Raw genomic sequence first — 17,916 nt, forward strand, 5'->3', positions numbered from 1 at the left:
GTCTGCCTTGTTTATGCCATTAGGAAAAAGTCTTGGGAATGATTTGATTGTGTAACAACAGTCCAGTTATAACAGGAACAGGAACTTGTAAATAAGAAATCAGCATCATACCATATTCTGGACCGTGAACCACACGTATTATTCATTTTGCCCTCTTGACCTCTTTCTGTCTCAGCTTCTCACACTGCACTGAGTGTGTTAGTCTCCTCCAGTCTGTGACAGTTATTCAGTCTTCTCTTTTTTTTTTTTTTTTTTTTTGGGTGAATTTGACATTTTTGATGAGAGTTGGTCAGTTCTGTAGAATGTCTCTCAGGGGTCTCTGTTGTGATTAGACTGAGAGTGTTCATTTTTGACAAGAATACCACAGACGTGATACTGTGTGCTTCTCAGTGAGTCATACCCCGTGCACCTGATGTCACAAAGCCTTGTTTTGGTCATGATGAACTTGACCACTGGGTTCAGATGATGGCTGCTGGGTTTTTCCACTAAGAAAGTGACTGTAGTGACTGTTTTCTCCTTGTAATTGATAACTATCCTGGGTAGATACTATAAGGTTATGCCAGTGTCTGATTTCTCTTCAAATATTCATACATGAGTTTTAGCAGCCACTGCTTAAAGAGGCACTAATTAAAAATTTGAGATACTATTCACAGTGCATAATTGCCTTTTTAAAGTATGTAAGTCAGTGGTTTCTAGTATAGTCGCAAGAATGGGCAGCCATCAGCACTTCCTAATTCCAGAACATCTTCATCACTCAGAAAAGAAGCTATGTCACTTAGCAGTCACTTACCCCTTCCCATAGCTCCCTCCTGACACACTCTCTACTTTTTACCACTAAGGATTTTCCTGTTTTGGACATCTCTTATAAATAAAATCATATGGTGCATCCTTTTGTCCTTCTTTCCTTTAGCATAATATTTTAAAGGCTCACCTGTGTTGTAGCAGGTTTCATCATTTTATGGGTGAATAGTGGTCCATTGTGTTGAGATACCACATTTTGTTTATTCATTCATCAGGTGATGGACATTTGCTTCCATCTTTTGGCTATAATATGTAAAATAATGCTGCCATGAACATTTCCATAGAAGTTTTTATGGAACTTTGAAAGAAAAATCTCTTAGCCCTTTACTCTGCATTTTCGAACTAAAATTTATTCCTTTAAAAAAAACAATTTGTTATTTTTTAAAAATGATTTATTTTATTTGAAAGAGTTACACAGAGAGAGAAGGAGAGGCAGAGAGAGAGGTCTTCCATTTGCTGGTTCACTCCCCAGTTGGCCACAGTGGCCAAAGCTGCACCAACACAGTCAGGAGTCAGGGGCTTCCTCCAGGTCTTCCACGTGGATGCAGGGGCCCAAAGACTTGGGCCATCTTTTACAGCTTTCCCAGGCCATGGCAGAGAGCTGGATTGGAAGTGTAGCAGCAGGGACTTGAACCGGCGCCCATATGGGATGCCGGCACTGCAGGCTGGGGCTTTACCTGCTATGCCACAGTGCCAACTCCTGTTGTTTTTCACAGTTGCAGTGGGTGCTTTTCAGTGTGCTTGTTAGTAATTTTTATGGAATTTGGAAGGGGATGCTTGTCATATACTGCATTGCCCATTGTGAAAAGACCAAACCAGGCTGAGTAACTCACTTGGATGTCTTGGTGTGGTAGGACAGAAATTCTGTGTGTCTCATCAGATTTCTTTCCCCCTTTTCCACTTTTTAAGATGAAGAAAGAAAAGTCCAAATTGGAGAAAACACCCCAAAAAAATAACCAAGGGAAAAGAAAAATCAGTCCAACTAAGAAGGAATCAGAATCTAAAAAGAGCAGGCTGACTCCTCAAAGGGACAGCTCTATAAAGTCAGCAAAAAAGGAAGCAAGTGTGTTTCGGAGAGGGCTGGACTTCCAGGAGCAGGTGCCTGAGGAGCCGCCTGCTGACAGCAGCACTGGGAATGTGGCGGATGGCAGCAGTGGAAACAAACTGGAACATTTGCTCTGGGTAGATAAGTATAAGCCAACTTCACTCAAGAGCATAATTGGACAGCAAGGTGACCAGAGCTGTGCCAACAAACTCCTACGCTGGCTCCGCAACTGGCACAAGAGTTCTCCTGAAGAGAAAAAACATGGTGATTGTACCACTTGACTCATTTCTCTGTGTGTCTGTCAATGCGTAGTTGCTTGCTTGTGCCAAATGTGTGAAAATAATTGTTGGTTCATTCACTTATCAGCAAGCAGTTTTTGAGAGCGTGCTCTGAGCCAGGTGCTGTTGTGAACGAAACACAGTCGGGGAGGCATGTGAGCCCATTAGATGTATTGTGCCAGCACTGTTACAGGGCGAAGTACAGGGTGCTGTGGGGAAGGTGGGTGTGGTCAGGGGTAGCACAGGTGGAGCTCATATCCCTGGAGGAACGGGTAGCACTGGCCCCATGCTTGTTAATATTTATGGAGGATGCCGATCAGCATGCTCTCAGAACTTTGATCCTCTCAATGCCCCTACCAGCTATGTCACTCTTTCATTTTACAAAGGAGGAGACAGACACAGAGGGGTAAAGTCTCAACTGAACCACTTCCAGAGGTGAGGGTAGGATCTGAGCCCATGCAGAATTTTAAAATGAACCAATTGTGGTTTTTTATTTTGGGTGGAGGTGAGGTAGGGAGAAGGATTTCATTAAGCACTCTGGAAGCCCTTGTTTATGATTTGTAGAAAATATTCTGCAAATTTAGGATGAAACTGGAGGGCTGATCTCTGTGTCATGTTCGTGACAATCACTGCCATTCCTAAACTTCTGTTAGTGATTCAGATTAACACTCCAGACTTCTCATTTCCTTCCAGCAAAGTTTGGTAAATTTGCCGGCAAAGATGATGGCTCCAGTTTTAAAGCAGCATTACTCTCAGGCCCTCCAGGTGTTGGCAAAACCACCACGGCTTCTCTGGTGTGTCAGGTGAGTGCTGTGTTGTAGAGCAGTCTGCAGCAGGTAAATGCGTGCATGAGCATGGGTGAGTGTGTGTGTATTTGAACCTGCTGTAAATACTTCCCTGAAAAGAAACCTTTAGAATTAGCTTTGGTTCTGGTGATGGTTATCATTTTCCCTTTTAATATATTATATATATTATATATACTATATATAGTATATATAATATATATAATATATATTATATATAACATAACATAATTATATTATAATATTATTATATTATATATTTAATATCCCTTTTAAGATATTCATTATTATAACATAGTAGTCTTTCCCAACCCTCCCCCCTAGATCCAGGGGGGGCATGTGCCAAGACCCCTAACTGATGCTTGAAACTAAGGATAGTATAGAAGTGTGTATATTTGTATATATTGTGCTTTATCCTCTGTGTCCGGTGGCATTGCCACACAGCACCAGATTTCATCTGTCCTTCCATGTTTTATGTCCTGGTGCCTCCTTTGCATTCTTACCCTTCTGTCCTGGGGCCATTATTAAGTAAAATAAGGGTTACTTGCACACAAACCCTGTGATATTGTGACAGTTAATCTAATAGCCAAGAATGCTACCAAGTGACTAATAGGCAGGTAGCATATAGAGCTTGGATACACTGGACAAAGGGATGATTCATGTACTTGGTGGAATTGAGCTTGGTACAGGATTTCCTCACACTGCTCAGAGTGGCGTATAAATTTTCCATTTAATATTTTGGACCATGTTTGAGCACAGATAACCAGAACATTGCAAGTGACACTGTGGATAAGAGAAAGACTAAAGAGCCAGTCAGTGTGCTAATAAGCACTCGGGTATATTATCTTACAGATATAGGTTTAGCACCCCTGGCCTGAAAATTCAAAAATGAAACTTAAAAAAAAAAAGAAGTTTGTTTATTTAACAGCAAGAGAACTTCCATCTCAGATTCCAACAGTGGCTGGGGCTGGGCTGGGGCGGGGCTGGGCTTGAAGCCAGCATCCAGGAACTCAAGTCAGGTGTGTCTGTGGGTGGCAGGAGCCCAATTACGTGAGTCATCACTGCTGTCTCCAAGGGTCTGTGTTAGCAAGAAGCTGGAGTCAGCGTCTGGAGCCAGCAGTCAGACTTGTAGTGTAGAAAGCAGGCATCCTGATTTCTGTGCTAAACACCTGCTGCTCCAAAGCTTTCTGAGTGCTGACATGACTCTTTTAGAAAAGCAAAACAGTGTTTTTTCCTAGTCTCCACAGTTATGAATGGGATTCTTTTCTCCTTTTATTATTATTTTTTAAAGATTTATGTATTTGGAAGAGTTACACAGAGAGAGGAGAGGCCGAGGGAGAGGGAGAGGAAGAGAGAGCGAGCGAGCGACATCTTCCATCTGAAGCCAGGAGCCTCTTCTGGGTCTCCCACGCCGGTGCAGGGGCCCAAGGACTTGGGCCATCTGCTGCTGCTTTCCCAGGCCATAGCAGAGAGCTAGATTGGGAGTGGAGCAGCCAGGTCTTGAAACAGCATCCATATGGGATGCTGACACTGCAGGCGGCGGCTTTACCTGCTACACCACAGCACCAGCCCCTCTCCTTTTATTATTATCTTTGCATTTTTTGAGAATCAAGGCATTTTATAATCTGATCTGTTTTGGGAAATGAATCAGGATAACTTGAATATTTCTGACTTGAGAGGAAAGTTGTATGTTGGAATAGTTTGACAAAGAATGATTTAACTTTCTAATTTATTTTGAAGAGACAAAAATTACTTTTTATTATCTTAAAATAAGTTAATTATTTGATATTGAGTTCATATGTTGATTATATTGAATTCTCTCTATCACTTTCGGAAAGAAACTGAAGACACTTGCATATTCAGTTATATTCTTCAGATGAGATTTACCAGCTATGATTTTATTTTTTTAAGATTTTATTTATTTGAGAGTTAGAGTTATAGACAGTAAGAGGGAGAGAGACAGAGAGAGAAAGGTCTTCCTTCGTTGGTTCACTCCCCAAATGGCTACAGTCGTTGGTGCTGAACTGAGCTGAAGCCAGGAGCTTCTTCTGGGTCTCCCTTGCAGGTACAGGGGCCCAAGCGCTTGGGCCATCTTCTGCTGTTTTCCCAGGCCATAGCAGAGAGCTGGATTGGAAGAGGAGCAGCCGGGACTAAAACTGGGGCCCATATGGGATTCTGGCACCGCAGGTGGAGGGTTAACCTGTGACTCCCCCTCCCCCCCAGCTATGATTTTAAGACGTGTGTGTTTGTATGTGTGTGCTGTGTGTGTTTCTGTGATATATTTAAAATGTCTAATGTGGTGAGGAATCTTAAAGTTAATCTCTTTGTTAGTATCATACTTTGTATTTTACCCATTGTTCTTTATGTAATGTTTTGTTACCCTCTTTCTTCCTTGACAGTTTTTGGGAGAGAGGAAATAATTTGCATTGTAACCTAATGATTTCCGATATTTTGACTAGGAATTGGGATACAGCTACGTGGAGCTGAATGCAAGTGACACACGGAGTAAGAATAGTCTGAAGGCAGTTGTTGCGGAATCACTGAATAATACCAGCATCAAAGGCTTTTATTCGAGTATGTGATGTTTTGAACTGTTTTGTAGTGGTTGTTATATAAGAAAAACAATTTAATTTCAGTATGCTTACTATTTGGTAAGCATCCTACTAAATACTGGGGCTAACAAGAGAATAAGAAAGGCCTCTAATATAACTGCTTTTTTTTTTTTTAACACATTAATTAATTTTATTTGGATGGCAGATGGGGTAGCGAGAGAATGAGAGACAGAGATCTCTCATCTCCTGGTTTGTTTCCCAAATGTATGCAACAGCTGGGGCTGGGCCAGGCTGATGCTGAGAGACTAGAATTCAATCCGGGTCTCTCACATTAAGAGGGAGCCAGGGATCCAAGAACTTGAGCCACCACCTGCTGCTTGCCAGGATACAGGAATTCCCAGGACGCTGGAATTGGGAGCAGAGCCAGGACTGGAATTCAAGCACTCCCCAGTGGGATGCAGGCATCCCAAGCAGTGTCCTAAGTGCTATGCCAAGTGCCCGTGCCCCCCTGACCTAACTCTCATGGAGCAGCAGTTAACCTTTTATTTAGCTACAGGTGAATGGGTGAAATTTATTTGAAAGGCGTGAAGACTGAAGGATCCCTGCAGAAGAGAAACAGAGGCCCAGTGTGGGAGTGCCTGCTGTGTTTCAGGTTGTAGCCAGTGCTTCTCAGTGACCAGAGATCATGGGGAAAATAAGATGCCCGGTTAAGGCCTGAACAGGGTGTATCTAGAGCCTATACTGGCTGCTTGTTCACTTGAATTCTTGGTGCTTTCAGTGGTAGAAAATCATTGTGTGAAAGAAGTTGCTCAGGGAATGTTACTCCTGCACATGGCTCGTAGGAGTGTAAATCGGTATCCCTCAAAGTCATGTTCTGGGCCAGCACTGTGTAGTAGTGGGGAAAAGCCACCGCCTGGGATGCCAGCATCCCATGTGGGCACCAGTTCATGCCCCAATTGCCCTGCTTCAGATCCAGCTTCCTACTGGGAAAAGCAGTATCAGATGGCCCAAGTGTTTGGGCCCCTGCCACAGGTGACGTGGGAGACCCAGATGAGACTCCTGATTCCTGATTTTGGCCTGGCCCAGCTCTGGCTATTGTAGCCATTTGGGGAGTGAGCCAGCGATGGAAAATGGCTGTCTCTGTCTTTCCCCCTCTTTCTGTAACTCTGGTTTATAAATAAATTTTCTTTTTAAGTCTTCTTATATATACTCTCTAGCCCAGAAATCCCTATTCCTGGAATTTAGCTATTATACCTGTATATGTACAAATGATGTATGTCTCCTCCCTTTCTCACTCTCTTCTCTCTCTCTCTCTCTCTCTCTCTCACACACACACACACATACACACACAGATTAAAAAAATATTTAGTATGACCTATGATAGCAAACTCTTCAACGTTATAATATTTCATCAATGATTAAGTAAATAATATATTTATAAAATGGAGTGTGAAATTCCCTTAAAAGAGTATACTATATAGATAAGGAACAAATAACTAAAATATATTACATGACAAATGCACATAGTTTTTTTTTAAAGGTTTTACTCTTTTATTTTTTTATTTATTTATTTTTTTGACAGGCAGAGTGGATAGAGAGAGAGACAGAGAGAAAGGTCTTCCTTTTTTGCCGCTGGTTCACCCTCCAGTGGCCGCTACAGCCGGCGCATCTCGCTGATCCGAAGCCAGGAGCCAGGTGCTTCTCCTGGTCTCCCATGCGGGTGCAGGGCCCAAGGACTTGGGCCATCCTCCACTGCCTTCCTGGGCCATAGCAGAGAGCTGGCCTGGAAGAGGGGCAACCGGTATAGAATCCGGCGCCCCAACCGGGACTAGAACCCGGTGTGCTGGTGCTGGAGGATTAGCTTGTTAAGCCACGGCGCCGGCCTTATTTTGTTTTTTTAGAAAGCTTTTATTTAATACATATAGATTTCATAGGTACAGTTTTTAGAATATAGCGGTTTTTCCCCCCATACCTGCCATCCCACCTCCTGTTCCGTCTCCCATCCCATTCTTCATTAAGATTCATTTTTAATTATATACAGAAGATCAACTCGATACTAAGTAAGATTTTAACAGTTTGCACAAAAAGATTTTACTTTTATTTATTTGAAAGGTAAAAAGAAAGTATGAAAGAAAGAACCGTCTTTCATCTCCTGGTTCACTCCCCAAATGACCACAATGGTTGAGGCCAGGGGCCCAGGCATTCCACTACTTTCCCAGGCATAGTAGCAGGGAGCTGAGTTGGATACGCAGCAGTTTGTACCAGCATTCCGATATGGGATGCTGGCATCACAGTTGGGAATTTAACACTGGCCCCCGCAGGTTTTGGATATGGTAATTTTTAAAGAATATTTAAGAGACTGATGTCTGCCTCTGGGCAGGGAAACCAGGTACCGGGTGAAGGAGTGGGAAGGAGCAGTCTTTTCCTGCATCCTCTTGGCGCTTTGGGAGTTTAAAATGTGTTGTAAAGTTTTCTGTAAACAGCAGATCTTGAAGCATGTTATTTTATAAGATGTTTTTGTCCCATCCCACTGCTTCTCACCCTGGGTCAGGTGGAGCAGCCCCTTCAGGAAGCGTGAAGCATGCTCTCATCATGGATGAAGTGGATGGCATGGCTGGCAATGAAGACAGGGGAGGAATTCAGGTCAGGAGAGCTCCGTGTTTGGCAGTTGTATGCTATCTAGTTTTAGATTTCGGGTAGCATTTAATTCTGCCCCAATACAAATGGCAGTTCAGGCATATTGCTGAAGAGATTTTAAAAGCAAAATACATTCTGTGATATGTTACTTTAAAAATAATTTTGTTGTAAATTTGCCTTTTAGGAATTAATTGGCCTGATAAAACATACTAAAATTCCCATTATTTGTATGTGCAATGATAGAAATCATCCCAAGATTCGCTCTTTGGTCCATTATTGTTTTGATCTTCGTTTTCAAAGACCTCGGCTTGAACAGATTAAGGTAAGTGAATGAACTTTTTTTTCCCATCATGCTATTCTATTTATTCAAGAGTATCTGACAGAAATCCTGGATGATTCTCTCCATTGTCAATTTCAGGGTGCTATGATGTCTATTGCATTTAAAGAGGGTTTAAAGATCCCCCCTCCAGCAATGAATGAAATAATTTTGGGAGCCAATCAGGATATCAGACAGGTAAATTAAATATATGTTACATGATTCTTTTGAATTAATTTTGGATTCTTTTGAATTAATGCCTCAGTCTTGCCACAAAGCAGTGTGGCAGTACTTTCTTGTCCTGTCATTGTCTCATTTCCGATTCTTTTAGGTTTTGCACAATCTGAGTATGTGGTGTGCGCGAAGTAAGGCGCTAACCTATGACCAGGCCAAGGCTGATTCTCACAGGGCCAAAAAGGACATCAAACTGGTAAAGTAAATTTCTTGTCTTAGTTACTTTGCCAAGCCAAAACACTTCTAGTTCTATAGATACTAGCTTAATAAAAATAGTTAATAGTTAATACAGCCCTTGATACACATGTAGAACCTGTGGGTATTTATATTAAGTCTTATGGACTGATAGTGAAAACGGTTCTGATTCAGATGAATTTTTCATCTTTATTTTAAAAAATTTATTTGAAAGGCAGAGTTACAAAGAGGGAGAGACAGGGATCTTCCATCCACTGGTTCACTCCCCAAATTATGCAATGGCCGGGACTGGGCCAGGCCAAAGCCAGGAACCAGGAACTTCATCCAGGTCTCCCATATGAGTGCAGGGGCCCAAGGACTTGGGCCATCTTCTGCTGCTTTCCCAGGCACATTAGCTGGGAGCTGGATCAGAAATGGAAAGCTGGGACTCAAACTGGCCCCTATATGGGATACTGGTGTCACAAGTGCTATCTTAATCCACATGCACAATGCTGAGCCCAATGTACTTTATTTATTTATTTTTTTTAGAGAAGTTCTAGGTTCACAGCAAAATTGAGAGGAAGGTACAGAGCTTTGCCCTGTGTCCCCTGCCCATTCCCCATCCACATGGCACAGCCTCTCCCACTGTCAGCTTCCAGCATCCAAGTGGTACTCCTGTATGTGATGCTGACACATCACTGTCATTTAGGGCCCATAGTTTACCTTCACTCAGTGTTGAACATTCTATGGGTTTTAACAAATGTGTGACACACGGAGTAGTTTCACTGCCATAAAAATACTCTGTGTGGGGTGGATTGTGTGGCACAATGGCTTAAGCTGCCTTTGAGACACCTGAAAACCTTATTGGAGTGCCTGGTTTGAGTCTCAGCTTCCTACTGATGTGCCCGGGAGGCAGTGGAAGATTGCCAGAATGAGTGGGTTCCTGTCACCTGCATTGGAGACCCAGGTGGAGTTCCAGCCTAGCTCCACCCTGGCTGTTGGTGTGCATTTGGGGAATAAACCAGTGACGGAAGATCTCTGTTTCTCTCCTCTGTTGATCACTCTGTCTTTCAAATAAGTAAATAAACTTACCAAAAAAAAAAAAAAAAAAAAAGTTCCTCTGTACTCCAGCTATTCATCCCTGCTCTCCTCCAACCAGTGGCAAACACTAATTTTTTCCTATTTCTATAGTTTTGCATTTTCCAGAATGTCATGTAATTAAAAGCATACAGTTCATGTCCTTTTCAGATTGACTTCTTTCACTCACCACTATGCATTTATGGTTCCTCCATGTCTATTCATGGCTTGATAGCTCTTTTTATTATTGTTAATATTGGGTAGTATTCCATTGTCTGCCTGTGGCTCACTTCATCCATTTACCAACTAAAGGACATCTTGACTGCTTCCAGCTTTTTTTTTTTTTTTTAACGCTTATGAGTGAAGCTGTCTGCAGGATTTTGCATGGGTGCAGTTTTCAGTTCATTTGGTAACGACCAAGGCGCGTGGGTGCTGGGTTGTATGGGAAGACGATTTGTTGGTTTTATAGAAAGCTGCCAAATTGTCCTCCAAAGTGGCTGCACCAGTTTGCACTCTCCCTAGCAATGCACATTTCTGTTGCTCCATGTCCTCATTGGCATTTGGTGTGGTCAGTGTGGTGGGGTTTGGCCATGCTCATAGGTGTGTTCCTCCTCCTTTTTAGGGCCCATTTGATGTTGCCCGGAAAGTGTTTGCTGCTGGAGAGGAGACTGCTCACATGTCACTTATGGACAAGTCAGATCTCTTTTTCCATGATTATTCCATTGCACCCCTCTTTGTGCAGGAGAATTACATACATGTGAAGCCTGTAGCTGCAGGGTGAGTGTCCAGAGCTAGTAAGGGGTAGGCTTGGTATGTTCCCATCACTGCGGAGTCAGGTACCAGGAGAGGGCTGTGGGGTGTAGACGGAGGTGTTATCCAGACTGGTTCTCTCCTGCAGGGGTGACATGAAAAAGCACTTGATGCTTTTAAGCCGAGCAGCAGATAGCATATGTGATGGTGACTTGGTGGACAGTCAGATCCGGAGTAAGCAGAACTGGAGCCTTCTGCCCACACAGGTAAGCGCAGGACTGTGACTGTCCTGAAAGTGCGGCTCTGTTGAAGAGAACAAAGTCGGTTTTTGCTCCTCTAATTGTCTGAAATACCAGATAAACACGATGGCTTTTTTTTTTTCCCCCTAAGGTTTTATTTTTTGAAAGGCAGAGTTACAGAGAGAGAAAGAGAGATCTTCTACCTGCCAGTTCACTCCCCAAATGGCCACAACAACCGGGACTGGGCCAGGCCAAAGTCAGGAGCCAGGAGCATCTTCCGAGTCTCCCACTTGGGTGCAGAGGCCCAGGGACTTGGGCTGTCTTCTGCTGCTTTCTCAGGCCATAGCAGAGAGCCGGATAGGACCTGGAGCAGCCATGACTCAAACCTGTGCCTATATGGGATACTGGCACTGCAGAAAGTGGCTTAACCTGCTGTGCCACAGTACCAGCACTTCATGATGGCTCTCGTGGCAAAAATACAGTCTGTTCCAGGTTAAAATACTCTGTGGTCACTACGTTGTGTTTAAAAAGCTGGACTTGAGGCTGGCATGGTGCCACAGTGGGTTAAAGAAAAGCTTGTGATGTCGCCATCCTATATGAGTGCTGGTTCGAGTCCCACCTGCTCCCCTTCCAATCCAGCTGCCTGCTAATGTGCCTGAGAAAGCAGCTGATGATGGCTCCCCTTCCTCTCACGTGGGAGACCCAGACAGAGTTCCTGGCTCCTGGCTTTGCCTTGGCCATTGCAGTCACTTGGGAAGTAAACCAGCAGATAGAAGATCTTGCTTGCTTTTCTTCTCTATGTCAGTTTACTTTTCAAATAAACAAACAGTTATTAAAAATCCCTAGAGTTTGACAAACATTCATTGTTGAGAGTATTATTTGTTCTTATTTGTACTGCATTATTGACCTGTATATTAGCAAGGAGTTTCCAAAAGACCTGCCTCTTTTTTTTTTTTTTTTTTTTATTTATTTTATTTATTTGAAAGAGTTAGAGGTAGAGACAGAGAGGTCTTCCATCCGCTGGTTCACTCCCCAGATGGCTGCAATGGCTGAAGCTGCACCGATCCAAAGCCAGAAGCCAGGAGCTTCTTCTGGTTCTCCCACGAGGGTGCAGGCCCCAAGGACTTGGGCCATCTTCCACTGCTTTCCCAGTCCACAGCAGAGAGCTGGATCAGAAGAGGAGCAGCTGGGACTAGAAGCGGTGCCTATATGGGATGCCGGCACTTCAGGCCAGGGCTTTAACTCACTGCCACAGTGCCGGCCCTGCTTTTTTTTTTTTTTTTTTTTTAAGATTTATTTATTTTTTTGAAAGCCAGAGCTAGAGAGAGGCAGAGAGAGAGAGAGATCCTCCATCCGCTAGTTCACTCCCTAGATGGCCACAATGGCCTGACTGAACCAAGGAGCCAGGAGCTTCCTCTGGGTCTCCCACACAGGTGCAGGGGCCCAAAAACTTGGGCTGTCTTCTACTCCTTTCCCATACCAGAGAGCTGGATCAGAAGTGGAAAATCTGGGACTCGACCCAGTGCCCATATGGGATGCTGGCACTGCAGATGGCAATTTTACTTGGCTACGCCACCGTGGCAGCCCCCAGACCTATCTCCTCTTAATTCTACCCACACATTGCTTGAAAACAAAAAGCAAAGACTCACTCTGGAGCTACAGAATACTTTCCTTAGGTTTTAAAAGTGTTTATTTTTCTTTAATTGATAATTGTACCTTTGAGAATTTATTGTAAAGTAATGCAAGAATATTCCCTAAAGTATTAGTTCTGGTACAAAAAATTAGAGAACATGAGAATGATTAATTATGGTAAATGGTTTTTATGCAGTACCATGCAGCCATTAAAATTACTGGGGGCTCAGTGGGTAAGATGTTGGATGAAAGTTTTGTGCCCTGCATTGGAGTGCCTAGGTTCAACTTTGAGCTGCAGCTCCTAACTCCAGATTTCCTGCCCATGCAGACCCTGGGAGGCAGCAAGTGATGGCTTAAGTAGTTGGATCCCTGCTTCCTATACGAGAAATGTGGATTGAGTTTTCAGCTCCTAGCTTTAACCTGGTCTAGCCCTGGCTGTTGCAGGCATTTGGAGATTGAACCAGTGGGTGGATGTTCTGTCTGCATTTGAAAAAATTTGTAAATATTATATAACATGAAAAAAAGAATATTACTAGAATAAAGCAGGATGCAAAATATGTGTAGTGTTTTTCTAGCCTTTAAAAAAGTAAAAATCCTGGATATAGAAGCTACTTATTTTTTTTTTACTTAAGTGCTAGTTTAATTGATTTTCTAATTATTAGGCTTTCCACATTTTAATCTCCCTGTGCTGTCAGTTGCTTATGTTAAAGACAATCGCTTTCTCCTTAAGCTGATTTTTTGCTGCAACATTGGCGTTCCTGAGGTAGCTGGTGTGTTGAGATGAGTGGATTACCAATGCCGCCTCTCTGAGGACGTCACTCGTTTGCACCAAGGCATTGGCTGCTGTGATTGTCTGCTCTGGGAAAGTTTTTGTCCCAGCAGCTCAGAGACAGGGCCGGGGCCTGACTGCCCTGTAGGTAGGGCCGGGACAGCACTGCTTCGTTTTTTGTAGCCTGCTTGGAAGATGACAGGTGCTAAGCAGCTAACTTGTGCTGAATTTAAATTCTGTACTGTAATTGATTTTTTTAGGCTATTTATGCCAGTGTTCTTCCTGGAGAATTGATGAGGGGGTACATGACTCAGTTTCCCAACTTTCCGAGCTGGTTGGGGAAACACTCATCTACGGGCAAACATGATCGTATTGTTCAGGACCTGGCACTGCATATGAGTCTCAGGTGAGCAAATGTAATCCTTTTCTGGAAGTTTTATCACTATGCGGTGTATTTAGCCATTATCCAATAAGAGCAGCGTGAGTCTAAAATATTTATGTTTTAGCTTTAATTTATTACTAGGTAGCTAAGTGATTCTGTATAAGTTCCTTAAATTTTATGGTCCTGAGTTTATCATCCGTGATCAACATAACATTCGGTTTGTTATTTGAAAGGATGCCTTGGAAAATAAAGCCATGTGGGGCCAGTGTTGTGGCATAACTGGTTCGAGACTCGAACCAGTCTCGGCTGCACCATTTCCGATCCAGCTCACTGCTAATGTACCTGGGAAAGTAATGGGGGATGGCCCACGTCCTTGGGTCTCTGCACCCATGTGGGAGACCCAGAAGAAGCTCCTGGCTCCTGACTGTCCGGGGGCAGCCTTGGGCATTGTTGCCATTTGGACACTGAACCAGTGAAGAGAATACGTCTCTGTCTGTCTGTCTCTCTCTAACTCTGCCTTTTGAATGAATGAATGAATGAATGAATCTTTAAAAAAAATCCAGGTAATAGATGTGTCATAGTGTTAAGTTTTTTTTTGTTTTTTGTTTTTTTTTTGACAGGCAGAGTGGATAGTGAGAGAGAGAGACAGAGAGAAAGGGCTTCCTTTTTGCCGTTGGTTCACCCTCCAATGGCCGCCGCGGCCGGCGCATCTCGCTGATTCAAAGCCAGGAGCCAGGTGCTTCTCCTGGTCTCCTATGGGGTGTTAAAAAACAAAAACAAACAAACAAAAAAAACTAATGTATTTGGAAAAGTTTAAGGAAGTTAAAAAATACTTATGTTTGCTGTAGTTTTGTGCATGCACCCAAATACTAAGTGAACTTTAGGGATTGTTTTTTTCTTTTTTAGAGATTTATTTATTTGAAAGGAAGAGTGACAGACAAAGAGACAGAGAGGAGAGCAAGAGAGATTTTTCATTCACTGGTTCGTTCCTCCAAGTGGCTGTAGCAGCCTAGGCTGGGCCAAGGTGAACCCAGGAGCCAAAAACTCCCATCTGCGTCTCCCATGTGGGTGCCAGGAGTCCAAGTGTTTGTGCCATCATCCACTGCTTCCCAGGCATATTAGCAGGGAGCTGTTTTGGAAGTGGAGTAACCAGGGCTTGAATGTGTGTTCCTCTATGGGAGAAAGGCATCCCAAGTGGCAACTTAACCCATTGCACCACAGTGTCCACCCTTAGCAATTATTATTTTTTTTTTTTGACAGGCAGAGTGGATAGTGAGAGAGACAGAGAAAAAGGCCTTCCTTTTTGCCATTGGTTCACCCTCCAATGGCCACCGCGGCTGGCGCATCTTGCTGATCCGAAGCCAGGAGCCAGTTTTAAAGATTTTATTTATTTGAGAGTTAGAGTTACAGAGAGAGGGAGAGATAGAGAGAAGGTCTTACATCTACTAGTTCACTCTCCAAATGGCTACAGTGGCTGGAATTGGGCCAATCTGAAGCCAGGAGCTTCTTCTGGGTCTCCCACGTGGGTCCAGGGCCCAAGCACTTGGGCCACCTTTTACTGCTTTCCCAGGCCACAGCAGAGTGAGATTGGAAGAGGAGCAGCCAGACGTGAACCAGCACCCATATGGGATGCCAGTGCCGCAGGCAGAGGCTTAGCCCATGGCGCTGGCCTTGCAATTCATTTTTAGCTAAGAAGAACTGCTTGAGCAATTTTATTGTCCCCTCTGGTCCTGGGAGGGAATATTAATATTTTGGTTTCCAGATCCATTGTTAACTTTTTGTTAAAGCGGAACTGAGACAGTTCCTTCCTTCTATTCCTTTAAACTCCTACTTCTAAGTAAGTTCCCTCTTTGAAGCCCATGTATCTTAGTCTTTGTTTCCTTTCCCTTTTGTTAGTTTTCCGTTGCTGCTGTAAGAAATTATCACAAACAGAAAGGTTTAAAACAATACACGTTTATTGTCAGCTTGTGATGGACATGTTATCCTGGGTTATCTCTGTGGTCCCAGTGTAATCCTAGGAATGTTTATAAAACAGCAGGCAGCCCTGTCAGAGTCAGAGCGAGATTAGAAGGTGCTGCCCTGCTGGCTGGCTTTGAGGCTGGAGAAGGGGCGATCCTGAAAGACCTCACTTGGGGCTCACGTGCGCCATAGTGAAGTGCTTGGATTTGAGTCCAGCTCTAGCTCCTGACTCCACCTTCCTGCTAATGTGCACCCTAGGAGGCAGCAGGTGATGGCTCAAGTACTTGGGTCCCTATCGCCCAAATGGGAAACCTGGATGGAGTTCCTGGGTCCCAGTTAAGTCCTGGCTATTGTAGGCATTTGGGGAGTAAACCAGTGGATGGGAACTCTCTATTTTTGCCTTTTTCTCTGTATGTCTGCCTGAAATAAAAGAAAAGTAGAAAAGAATAGAATAAAAATAACTACACATACACCCATCGACAAAAATAAAATTTCTTGGTTTGAAGGTGGAGGCGCCTGGGTTGGAAAGATACTTATCAGGGTGGTGACCTTTGAAATGATGTTTTGTTTAGTTGTTTTCTGTCTTTACAATGCAGCATTTAAGAGAGAGCTGCTCATTTCATGACAATAATCTAACTCTGAGCAGGCCAGAGACTGTCTCCCTAAATCCTCTGGCTGGGCTGGATCACTTTTTGATTCTGCAGGAAGGCTCTGTACAGTTTTCTTAGATGTTGGAAAACTCTGCTACCAGACTTGAGATTTCAGAGGAATGATGTTAGGAAATGTGAAGGAGGCATTCGTGGGTAATCTTGTGTGTTGTAACCGGAAAGCAGAAGGGGTTCCACACCCTCATCTAGGAAGGGGCAGGAGTGTTTGAGGTAGCTGATCTCACTGCCTTTGACGGATGCATTTCACATCATGGAGTTAGGAGGGTGTGGTCTGTGGGTGTGGTAAGTATGAGCACAGACACTGTTGTTCTTGGGCCTTCACAGTTGGATGGAAGTAGAACCCCATTTGTTTTTCACTCACTGACCCAGGTAAGTAGAAAGCTTCCTTTGAGCATATTGCAATGCTAGGCTTTCCCTATACCGGTTGTTAAATGATAGGCATTCCATTGAGCATTATTCAAATTGGGTTGAACAAGTTAACTAATTCGGTGTTGATCTGTGTAATATGACGGGTTGGTGGTAGTTGGTCATTGACTGTAGGTACACACCTCGTGTGTTTGGGTTTCAGAACTTACTCCAGCAAAAGGACCATAAACATGGATTATCTGTCCCACATACGGGATGCACTCGTACAGCCCTTGACCTCACAAGGGGTAGAAGGCGTACAGGATGTTGTCGCACTTATGGACATGTATTATTTGATGAAAGAAGACTATGAGAATATCATGGAGATCAGCAGCTGGGGTGGCAAGCCAAGTCCCTTTTCCAAGTTGGATCCCAAGGTAAATTGTGTCCCCTACTGGTTTTTTGTTACTTTGTCTTTGCCAGGTTTGTACCAGGAGTATTTCAGAGCTGTTCTAGATGCTTTCCCCAAAGGTTGCTTTTTCTCCTTAAATGTTTGTTGCATCTTACGGTCTATGCTTTCTAACGATACCATTTGAGTACAGTTGTAAGGACAGACTTCTGGATTTGACCTTACAGTTTGTGTTTTCTTTGTTGTCTGCTGAGTGGAGGCAAGAGGGTATGTAGGGCAGGGGTGGGCAGCAGTAATCGTGTCCCTGATCAGAGTGGGGGGAGCGGCTTGGGGAAGGAACAGTGAGGGGTGGGGATGGGGTCCAAAGCCAAGATGTGTTTACCGACTGAGAGCTTTAAACATTTTTGATTTTTCTTTAAGTCTATCTAATGTGTGGATTCAGTAGTCACTCCAGTTAAATAATCTCTGTAATCAGGTATCCCTTCTTACAGTGAGCATGAAAGAACCATAGTGATCTAACAAGAATGTGTAACAGCCACTACCTGACTCTGGTGCCTGTTTATTTGATTCTGTTTTCTCTGTGGCTTGCCTACCCCAGAATTTTGACCTGACTTAATGGTTATTTGTAAATTCCCACAATAGACACCTGTTGTTAGGATTTATGGATTAATTGTGGAATTAGGAAGTTAAAGGTTTTTAAGTTACTTAGTATTTTGGAGTAACTACGGTTATTATGGAAAAAGGGAACTTAAATGTTATGTGGTAATTAAAGGCCATTTTGTACCTTATTATGAGCCTTTTTTTGATTTATCAGTTCACTGGCTATCTTTGTTTATTTTAGATAGA

General features: G+C 43.3%; 1 protein-coding gene across 1 annotated transcript in view; it reads left to right on the top strand.

The window, feature by feature from the left end:
* The window catches only part of RFC1 (replication factor C subunit 1), an 88,452-nt gene that overhangs the window by 67,324 nt on the left and 3,212 nt on the right, over window positions 1-17,916 (top strand). Inside the window, exons 13-23 of the mRNA XM_062213583.1 lie at window positions 1,711-2,110; window positions 2,818-2,927; window positions 5,387-5,501; window positions 8,031-8,122; window positions 8,301-8,438; window positions 8,535-8,630; window positions 8,764-8,862; window positions 10,540-10,694; window positions 10,816-10,933; window positions 13,568-13,713; window positions 16,885-17,098. Coding sequence (XP_062069567.1) covers window positions 1,711-2,110; window positions 2,818-2,927; window positions 5,387-5,501; window positions 8,031-8,122; window positions 8,301-8,438; window positions 8,535-8,630; window positions 8,764-8,862; window positions 10,540-10,694; window positions 10,816-10,933; window positions 13,568-13,713; window positions 16,885-17,098 — 1,683 coding nt within the window. The remainder of the gene's footprint in view (window positions 1-1,710; window positions 2,111-2,817; window positions 2,928-5,386; window positions 5,502-8,030; window positions 8,123-8,300; window positions 8,439-8,534; window positions 8,631-8,763; window positions 8,863-10,539; window positions 10,695-10,815; window positions 10,934-13,567; window positions 13,714-16,884; window positions 17,099-17,916) is intronic.

The sequence above is a fragment of the Lepus europaeus genome, chromosome 16 (assembly GCF_033115175.1).
Source record: "Lepus europaeus isolate LE1 chromosome 16, mLepTim1.pri, whole genome shotgun sequence".
NCBI lineage: Eukaryota > Metazoa > Chordata > Mammalia > Lagomorpha > Leporidae > Lepus > Lepus europaeus.